The following is a 10859-nucleotide window of genomic DNA, read 5'->3' as shown; positions in this document are numbered from 1 at the left end:
TCGAATTCTGCAAATCTGTAGACAATTGGTTTATTTGTTCGCGGCTCCGTTCCATTCCTTTTCTACCGCTATGGCGACGGGTCACGGGAGTCGAGAAGGAAGGAAGAGGCAGTACAGACTTCACGGCCCATGAATTCACGTAGTCTAAAAGCCCATAGCATCAGGATTCAGGAGGCATCGCAGCCCTTAATCGAGAAGCCCACGTGACCGTGGACTCCGTCATCGTATTCGTCACCACCGCTCTCGCGTCGCCGCCGCCTTCCTCCTTCCCCTGCGATTACAAAACCCTAGGACAATTCTCCACCAATTCCTATAATCCCTCGTCGCTAGGTAGTTCCTGCGTCTCCATCCCGATCCCCTTGTCGATTCAGTTGTAATCAGGATGCAGCCCGGATCGGCCCCGGCGGCCGGCGGCACCGGCATGTTCGTGCCGGCGGCGACGGCTGGCACGGTGCTCTGCTGCATGTGCGGCGTGTCCATGCAGCCCAACCCGGCCAACATGTGCGCGCGCTGCCTGCGCGCGCGCGTCGACATCACCGAGGGCGTCCCGCGCCACGCCGCCGTGGTTTACTGCCCCGACTGCTCCTCCTACCTCCAGCCGCCGCGGTCCTGGCTCCGCGCCGCACCCGAGTCGCCCGAGCTCATGCAGATCCTGCTCCGCCGAATCAACCGCCCGCTCGCGCGGCTCCGCGTCTCCCTCTCCGGCGCCGAGTTCGTCTTCTCCGAGCCCCACTCCAAGCGCCTCCGCCTCAAGCTCCGCCTCCGCCGCGAGGTGCTCCACGGCATCGTCCTCGAGCAGACGCACCCAGTGGAGTTCGTCGTCCACGACCGGTTGTGCGACTCCTGCTCCCGCGCGCAGGCCAACCCCGACCAGTGGGTTGCCGTCGTCCAGCTGCGCCAGCACGTGCCCCACCGCCGCACTTTCCTCTACCTCGAGCAGCTCCTCCTCAAGCACGGCCAGGCTTCCCTCGCGATCCGAGTCGCGGCCGCCCCCGAAGGCCTCGACTTCTTCTTCGGCTCGCGCTCCCATGCCGCCCGCCTGGTCGACTTCGTCGCCACCGTCGCTCCTATCCAAACTCAGACAGCGAAGCAGCTCGTCTCGCACGACACCAAGAGCAGCGTCTACAATTACAAGTACACCTTTTCAGTCGAAATCTGCCCCATCTGCCGCGAGGACCTCATCGCGCTCAGCCCCCAGGCGTCCCGGGACATGGGTGGCCTTGGCCCGCTCGTGCTCTGTGTCAAGGTCACAAATGCCATTGCTCTTCTTGACCCCCTCACGCTGCGAGTGCACCACCTGGAGGAGAAAAAATACAGGGTTTATAATTTCAAAGCAGCTCTCACCAGCAAGCAGCTCGTGGAGTACATTGTGCTTGACATTGAACCAGAATCGCCTGAAATTTGCATCGATGGGTCTCGGTACCAGTTGGCTTATGCGCAGGTTGCCCGGATGTCAGATTTCGGGAAGAATGACGCCATCTTTACTGTGAGGACGCATCTTGGGCATCTGCTGAATCCTGGCGATCACGCCCTTGGGTATGATCTGTATGGTGCCAACCTGAATGATGATGACATGGACATGGCTATGACCCGGTACAGCTTACCTGAGGTGGTTCTTGTCAAGAAGAGCTATGAGAAGAGGCCTCGCACACGGCGATGGAAGCTTAAGAGGTTGCCGGTGGAGGAAGATGCTGCAAATAAGGCCAAGGGCGAGGAAGAGAAGAGGCTAGATGAGTACGAGGCTTTCCTCAGGGATTTGGAGGTGGACTCAGGGATGTGGTCCAAGATGAATCTGTACAAAAATGAGGACTATAGGTCTGAGATGGCATCAACAGTTGGTGATGATATCCCTACGGTGCCAATTGAGGAGCTGATTGAGGACTTGACCCTTGGTGACGATGAGGAGGATGAAGGGAAAGAAACTGTGGAAGGGAACACTCATACTGGAATGGTGGAATGAGCAATACCGTCTACTATTTGTTTCCGAATTGCTGACTGGGATGGGTTGGCCTACCTGCCCCTTCTGGTGATGAGCCTGTCAGTTATCATATATGTTATCTTTGTTTGTTACTGCTACAAGTTAGAATTTTGGTTGTAGTGCTTAAGTTTTGAATTCTGCTGTTTGTTCGAATCATCTTTTTTTTCCAACTCTTTCCCTGTATTCCCAACTTTTCATTAATTTTTATATAAAAAGCTTTTATATAAAAATGCATATATATTTTTTCTAAATGTGGTTCTTGTTAAGGACTTAATAAACAAGTTAGTTAGATTGTCATAATATTGGACGTGCAGTACTCACCTCACCCTACTTTAGTTTATGAGAATAGAAAAAATAGTGGTTAGACACTTCGACATGTTGCCTTTGATAATGTTTGTTTGTGATGACTGGATGTCTTCTGATTGAGTTTGCACTATGGCGCGCTAGCAAATTTAATGTGAATGCAAATCAGGCATAATGCAGTTCACAAGATACATTCCTAGGGATTCCTCATCATCACACTTTAGTCTAAATGAGTCATTATCCTTTTTAAGGGATCATACAACCATCAAGGCCTCGAAAGGGTGTCTTTACCATATTAAATTTTTAAGGACCTTTTCGATGTGTACTAAATTTATTTTAGGGAGATATCGGAACTGGAGGCCCAGATATAACTCGGTCTTTGCCAAGTCTTTTAGTTAAAGTTCGTTTTAAGATGGATGCTTGCCTCCTTAATCTTGTTTGTACATATAATTTATTTATGTTATCATCATAAATCAGAAGAATATGGCAAGTCCTTTTCATTTTCGAATATAGATGTAGGAAGAATCTGTATCACTAATAAATTCCTTTTTAAGAGGAATTCACCGATTAGATTGTACCATATCCGTCCAAATTATTTAAGCTAATACATCATTCTCTGCAACTTAATGTTGTACGTGTTGCGATTTTTAGGGTATGGAATTTTCAAGCCTTTAGGAACTTCCATATGTATTTTCCAATCTAGTGACGCATACAAGTACACGCTCTCTACATCCTTCATCTATATTTTTTAGTTCAAACTTGTTGCCACATATATTAAGTACCAAAACATTATGTCATTCATAACTAGAGAGTATGTTTTTATCATAATCGATGTTGGATCTCTGGGAGAACCTATGTGGTAAAAATATCATAAAAATTATGTTTATTATAAGTAGTTGAGTCATAAAAATGTATGTTATTTATTGCCTCTTGTTTATACTTGTGAATATGTAGTATATGTCACACTTGTGTTACTAGACATTTCGTGTTATCTTTTTTTTTATATTGCTATATAGCGGTGGGTTTCGGATTTCAAGGAGCCAATCAGGTTTTTTAAGAATAAGTAATGTTCGAATTATCAGGTGAAACGGTATTTGAGACGGTTTCAGTCAGGTCCTAGGTTAAGGTCCATAGAGACTCAGGACATGTTTGGTTCGTTACCTCAATTGTCACACTTTGCCTAACTTTTTTGCCTAAGGTTAGTTATTCAATTCGAACGACTAACCTTAGGCAAAATGGGGCATAGTTAGCCACAAACCAAACAAGCTCTCAATTCTATCTACATGTGCTGCGATCTCATCGCGTGTCCAAGCCACGTGCGTGGCGAATGGCGATGCATTTGCAGGCAATCCTGGTGGTACTTGGGATGTCCGCATCCATCCACCGGCCGGATCAGAGGCTGATGAACTGCCTGTCGCCGTGTCACGACTGTCCTATGTTAACAACACCCTCTCACAAGACTCACCAGACACTCAGGAATCGGTTCTATGTTCTATCTTCCTTTCCAAGTTCATCGTTAGCCAAAAGCCAGGTTACAGACGAGCAGTTTTCCCTCTTTTATAGCTAACAAATATGTGGGCCCTATTACAGCCTATTGACACCAATATACTTCTTGTTGGGCTTAGTCTCTCGGGTACTCTTCTCAGCTTCCCTCCTTCAACAGCTTCAGAAGCCTGCTTCTCCTCGTCTTGCATGGCTTGTGTTAACAACACCCTCTCACAAGACTCACCAGACACTCAGGAATCGGTTCTATGTTCTATCTTCCTTTCCAAGTTCATCGTTAGCCAAAAGCCAGGTTACAGACGAGCAGTTTTCCCTCTTTTATAGCTAACAAATATGTGGGCCCTATTACAGCCTATTGACACCAATATACTTCTTGTTGGGCTTAGTCTCTCGGGTACTCTTCTCAGCTTCCCTCCTTCAACAGCTTCAGAAGCCTGCTTCTCCTCGTCTTGCATGGCTTGGCTTCCGTAGAACATCCGGAGCTACCATCCTTAACTTTTGTATAGCACCTAGAGCTGCTGACATTTCCCCCTCCTAGAGATCCAACTTGTCCCCAAGTTGGTGCACATGGAAAACTTTGCTGGTGCATATGAAACATCAGGAACTGCTTGCTCAGCTCTTGAGATGGAGCAAGAATCTCGTCATCCTTCATTGATGGTGATGGTGCTAGAGGAACATGAAACTTTGCTGGTGGACGAGTTCCTTCATAACCAACAGGCCAAGCTAGAGCTTTAGTGGGAACATCAAGTCTCCTCAAAATACTTTGGTCAGACTTCATAACGGTAATGGATAATCCTGCCATATCCAGTGATGTCAATAATGTGCCAGTGTAGACCCTGTCAATAGCAATGTCATACACCAATTGCAACTCAGGAACTGCTGCAATCATAAGTTCTATGATAGGAGTGGCGCCTAATCCATTCACTAGGAGAACATCATTGCAACCCCTTGTGTTAGGAAGATACTGAGTTTCTCGTGACACTATCTGCTTAAGAACATGTTCTGCTACTATATCAACTGACTGGAGTTCAACAACAGCCACACCAAGTTCTCCATGGATTCTAAGGCCAAGCTCCAGTTGCCTTTGACCCAAACTCCCAGAAGTAACTTGCTCTGGCAATGTGCAAACAGAAAGTGCAACTCCCATCGTAACGTCAACTTCAGATGCAGGTTTTGCTTCTTCAGCAACTTTATGCACAATAATTGTTCTAGCTGAACCTCTTCTACCTGCTATTCCTCTAGGTGGGGAAAAAACACAACCAGCTCCAGCAACGACCATCTCCATATTATAGCCTTCAGATTTTGCCTGCTTAAAACCCTCGTCGAGAGCTCCATTCTGACGCATTTCATTAAGAAGGGCATAGGCCTTGTCAACAGTTTTCTTCTTGATGTACCCTTTCATCAGCTTAAGGTAACTGGCCTCATTAGATGGGAATCCTTCATCAAGCCTCTCAGAGTATAACTTGAGTGCTTTATCTCTGCACCCTTTCTGACAGTACCCCAACATTAGGGTGTGGTATGTCACAATAGAAGGGTTGACCCCTGCTTCCGTCATCTTATCCCATAAGCTGACTGCCTCGCAGAGTTTGTGATGCTTGTAGAGCCAATGAATTAGACAACTGTAAGTGAAGAAATGTGGTACCCAAGTATCAACCACAAGTTCAAGTAAGTCAATGTCAACTTTCCACCGTTTGTTTCTCAAGAGGCCTCTGATCACCAAATTGAACTCATATGTGCATAGCTTATATATCTCATCTGTCATCCCCTCTTCTTCACAACCTTTGTTCATCACCCCATATGCCACATTGGACAGTGTCACACCATCACTGGCAACCACATCAAACAATTCTAATGTTTTCCTAACTTCTCCACTCAAATAGTACACGTGCATCAACATTCTCGCGAGAACCACATCCATCTTCCCCTTAGCCAGCATCATCTGATCCTTTAGATGCAATACCTCATCCATCCTTCCCACCTTCACAAGCACACCCACCATAGAATTGTATGTTAACTCCCACAGCTCGACCCATGCCTCCCTCATCTTTTCCAGTACCTGAAGTGCCTGATCTGCATCATGTAGCCTGCCCAAACATGTGATTGTGGTGGCATAAACGTGTTCGTCGGGCTTGACCCAGGCGCCGGTCATTTCACCGAACACCCTGACAGCGTCACTATGCATCCCTCCCCTGACGCAGGGCCTCGTCACGACTTCACACATCTTTGCATCCGTGTAGCACCCCTTGGAACCAGTTACAGCTCGAACAATGGCTAAAATAGAATCAACAGGTAGAGAAGTGAAGACCTCTCTAGAGACAGCAGCGGTCAGCATTCCAGGACCAACAAATCCAGCATGGGTAGGTTCATGGCCACTTTGACCACCTGAGATGACTGCAACTTTGTCATAGGAACTGTGCTCGACCTCAACACGATGAACGACCTTAATATGAGGGAACTCTTCGAGGTACTGCAGATCTGGGTAAATATCCACCAACCCATTGATGAACTCGGTCACCACATCTTCCACTAGAATAGGGATTCGGGTTGCATTCAAATCAGTAGCTGGTCGTTGATAAGGATCGGCTATTTGTTGGATAATTGGTCCAGTCGTCGCTCCGCTCGACGTAGTTACCAGAGGAATCGACATCGAGGAGCGTGCCACCACCGAAATGGAAAGAGGAACTCCGAGCGCCTTCCACGCCACGTTGTTCGCCTGATTCCGGATGTTCGTTAGTGCTTCTGCCATCTCCACCCCCTTCGCTTCAATAACCAGACACCACTTCAGGGAGTCAATGTGGCGGCGGTGACGGCGACCCGCCTGCGCTCGCCTGCGCGATGGCGACAGGGGCGCCTGGACGGGGCACGGTTCGGTGCTGCCTGTGTAGCGCCGACGGCCCGCGCACGCTCGCCTGCGCGGCGGCGGCGAAGGTCCGCGTGTGCCCGCGACGGCGGCAGGGGCGCTTGCTCGTCCGCACGGCTGGGGGCGACGGTGGCGCCCGCTCGTGCGTTCGCTCGCGACGTGGCCCGCACCGGCGCGCCTGCTCGCGGCGGTGACAGCATGGTCTGTGCCCAGACACGTGCGTGTGGTGGTGAAGCTGGTATCATGCCGCGGATCTGAGGCCCGAGAAGGCATGGACGTTGCTGGCGTGTCGGAGACGGAGCCATCCTTCTCAATGGAGATGACGCGCGCCGATATGGCGTTCGCCACCAGATTCTGAACGGACTTTGGTGCTTCCATCATCCCCACCTCCTCCGCTTCGATTCCTGGCCTCCCCTTCTGGAAGTCGCTCTGATATGTCAGCAAACCCTTGAGCGTGATCTCCATCTTCTCCATAGCAGACTGCATCGAGTCCATACACCGATGAATCCCTCGATTTCCTTCCTCGATTTTCGCCATCAGCTGCGCCATCGGATCTTCGAGGCTCGGCCACGCCATAGTTCCAATTCTCGCCTGAAATTGGTTCGCGACGGTGTGGAAGAACCTGGCTCCGATACCAAATGTTAACAACACCCTCTCACAAGACTCACCAGACACTCAGGAATCGGTTCTATGTTCTATCTTCCTTTCCAAGTTCATCGTTAGCCAAAAGCCAGGTTACAGACGAGCAGTTTTCCCTCTTTTATAGCTAACAAATATGTGGGCCCTATTACAGCCTATTGACACCAATATACTTCTTGTTGGGCTTAGTCTCTCGGGTACTCTTCTCAGCTTCCCTCCTTCAACAGCTTCAGAAGCCTGCTTCTCCTCGTCTTGCATGGCTTGGCTTCCGTAGAACATCCGGAGCTACCATCCTTAACTTTTGTATAGCACCTAGAGCTGCTGACAGCTTGGCTTCCGTAGAACATCCGGAGCTACCATCCTTAACTTTTGTATAGCACCTAGAGCTGCTGACATCCTAGTCGTAGGTAGCAGCAGGCATTGCTCATCGTTACTTACGGTTTGTCTGTGCGATCATCTCATCCCAGTCCCAGCGAACCCGGTATTTTTGCTTCCTCGTCTCGTTCTGAATTTTCGTCCAGACCAGACAGCCAGCCCGGTGTTTGATGCAGACTATTTTCTGCTGCGAAGCCGTAGGTTCAGAACTTCACAAGCAAGTCAATGGTACAACAACAAGCACCAGAGTCTGTACGCACTGGATGGTGCAAAATGGCAAAAAAAAGTTTTATTTATCCAAAAACTTGCATGGATTCTCACCCCCAAGCTAAATGACCGCACACGGCGAAAGCATGTCTGTCTGCTCTGTGCTGCGCTCTCTGCGTTCCCGTCCGTGTAAAGTCCAGCACCGCCAGTTTGTTAGTATTAGGTTCAGGCAAAAGAAGACAGGGGAGAGGGAGCTGCCTTTGTTACATTTGCGATGCTGACTTCATCTGCAGCTGCAGGGATCTCAAGAACTGCTGTGGACTCGTCTAGAAATATACTTAAATGTTCAGTCATACGAACTTTCACAGATGGGGTGGTGGCGCAGTTGGCTAGCGCGTAGGTCTCATAGCTAAATGTGTTGAGTGATCCTGAGGTCGAGAGTTCGAGCCTCTCTCACCCCAAGTTTTTGGTTTGAAGTTTTTTTGTTTTATGTTTTTTCCCCTGGCTTGAATGTGATTGGGTGTAGGGATGGCAATGGGTACCCGAAACCCGATGGGTAAAAACCCTATTAGGGCACGGGTATGGCGGATTTTGATACCCATGGGTATTTTATTGGGTCATTTGTTATGCCCATCGGGTACGGTGGGCATGGGTATGTTCTCTGTTGCCCCATACCCGCTACCCGATGGGGAACCCGCTAATATATGACACGTGGGTCTGGATTCAAATATTAAGTATTATGTATTGAACAATTAGATTTGAAGGCATGATTTTGTCCACAGTTTTGTAGAATCAATGCTATATTTTGTGTGATTTGAAGGCATGATGTTGCCATTTAATGTTGAATATTGTTGAATCTATGATAATATTATGTTGGGTTCGATACATTTGTTATGCTGGTACTTATTTTTGTGATTCAAATGATCATGTCTATCGTAATGTTAATGGGTATGGGTACCCGATGGGTACCCGCTACCCATGGTGGGTATGGGTATTGCGTAATTTGGTACCCATGATGGGTAGTGGGTATGGGTACGGGTCAATTTTTTCCTAGTGGGTATGGGTATGGCTTCATGTGCCCACTGGGTATCTTACCCACTGCCATCCCTAATTGGGTGATCACTACCTGTTGGACTTTGAGAGAAAATTATTGTGCTTAGCTGTGCCTGACATGACGTTACCCCTGGCCGGCCAGCTGAGCTTATGGGCCGAGGAGGACTCTTTTCTTGCCTGCTTTGATTATTACCAGGGCAAGTTGGGCAAGTTGATGAGGGGCGGTCATTGTCCGGATCCGGAAGACAGCACACCATCACCATGTGAGCCTCCATAAGGCCTTTCGCATTTCTACGTACCTGCCGATGGTGCGCTACTACTAAGCTGCGCTCTCCAAGCCTGCCATGGACATGGACCTGACGTCGAACATGAGGCAAATAGCTTAAAAATACTTTCAGAACAATCATCACAGAAAAAATGTGTTTACATTACATGACAGCAAGTAAGCATTGCCATTTACATGCCTGACCTTGACAACATCAAAATGCTACTTTCCTCTTGGTGGCTTATGTTCTCTTCTCTTGCGTTGCACCACGGGTACCATACAGTTAACTCTGTGTTGTGGTCGAATCTTCGTGGTATGTAGGTGGCGGAACAAGGAAAAAAAAGAGGCTTAAATTGACTTTGCACGACAACTCTATACATGTGGTAAACTCGATCAGGTATTTAAATACTTCGATTTGTAGCTAGTTACTTAACCTTTCTCTTAGATTCGAAAATTTGGTCTTCACCAGAATTGTTTTTGGATAATTCCATAAGTTTCATTTTGGACCGATACCCATGATTTAATCCGTTGCGAAAAAAGTTTATTTTTAGATCACGGCTATTTATCTTCTGTAGGCATGTGGATACTTTCAGAGTTATTAATTGGGGGTGGACATGTGGTTGACTCTTTGGACCCTCTTTATACTGAGGTCGACCGGATCTGAACCGAACCCTCAACCCAGAAGCAGATCGTATTTAAGAACGGATCGATCCGTCTGTCCCCCTATCAGTATATTACCTTTTTTTTTATTTTCTCTGTCATCGTCATCACCAGTGGCAGGGCATCCACCACCACCACCAGTCATGTTGCACGACATTTTGCAAATGCCTCTGCGTGGAAGATTTGCCCAACACTGCAACGGCACAATCTGTGGCACGAAATGCGTATTCTGTGAAAGGAAAAGGAAGGGGGCCCATAAAGAATGCGGCACTGGATCTCGCTTACTATGACAGTACAGTTGCTGGTCAATTTGAGCCGCACGAACTTTAGGTTAATTGTTGCCAAACTAGGACCACTGCCTTTTTCTTTTCTTCTCTTCTCTTCCGCTGAACACATAATCTCCGGGTGACAACACCCCAATGGGTTTCTGTATTTTCCACCACCGTTTTTTTATTGTACAGTATTTCAGTTGTGGCTGCAAAGCAAAGCAAAGCAGAAGGAATCTAAACCAGTTGGTGACGGCGACGATTGACGAAGAAATAATAAACAGGAAAGAAAGATGGGGGGAAACAAGTTCGTGACGAAGACACCGCTGATTGACGAAGCCGACGCAAAGCGCAAGAAAAATACGTACAAGACGAACTAAAATACGCTCGCCACATCACACTGTTCTGGTACAGATAAGAATTTCCGGGAGCTGCGAAAGAAAGATGGTGGGCATCCATATCCATCCATTGCATGAAAACAGAACAAGAGTACGTCGCCCTAGCTTTATGCTTGTTTCTAGACACTGTACACGTAGCAGGAAAACATGGCAAGAGACAACCAAAAACACCCTGGCCAGGTCAAGCGTCTCAAGACGACCGTCAAGTGTAGCACCGGAACGAGGCCTGCCATTTCCTCGTATACTGCTATGAGAGTATGATATACCTGAGATTTAGTAACCATTGCTCAAATATATGATGCACACCTGCACAAACAAAACACACAGAACCAGACCAGCAGCTCGTCTAAAA

The 10859-nt window shown here is 47.8% G+C and overlaps 1 protein-coding gene and 1 non-coding gene across 2 annotated transcripts; both read left to right on the top strand.

Moving 5' to 3' along the window:
* The first annotated feature begins 216 nt into the window (after nucleotides 1–216).
* On the top strand, nucleotides 217–2127 carry LOC100502456 (nonsense-mediated mRNA decay NMD3 family protein). The gene has a single exon (NM_001196934.2). It carries the CDS (start codon nucleotides 383–385, stop codon nucleotides 1958–1960), a length of 1578 nt encoding a protein of 525 aa, NP_001183863.2. The 5' UTR covers nucleotides 217–382; the 3' UTR covers nucleotides 1961–2127.
* A 6108-nt stretch (nucleotides 2128–8235) lies between these two features.
* TRNAM-CAU (transfer RNA methionine (anticodon CAU)) lies at nucleotides 8236–8326 on the top strand. The gene is given in 2 exon segments: nucleotides 8236–8273; nucleotides 8291–8326. It is a non-coding gene; the product is annotated as a tRNA-Met (tRNA).
* The last annotated feature ends 2533 nt before the right edge of the window (nucleotides 8327–10859 follow it).

The sequence above is a fragment of the Zea mays genome, chromosome 9, assembly GCF_902167145.1.
Source record: "Zea mays cultivar B73 chromosome 9, Zm-B73-REFERENCE-NAM-5.0, whole genome shotgun sequence".
Lineage (NCBI taxonomy): Eukaryota > Viridiplantae > Streptophyta > Magnoliopsida > Poales > Poaceae > Zea > Zea mays.
This window is presented reverse-complemented; position numbering and strand designations above follow the sequence as displayed.

What these genes read in the sequence shown, in the direction of transcription:
- LOC100502456 (NM_001196934.2), top strand. Translation starts at nt 383, where the DNA reads ATGCAGCCCGGATCGGCCCCGGCGGCCGGCGGCACCGGCATGTTCGTG.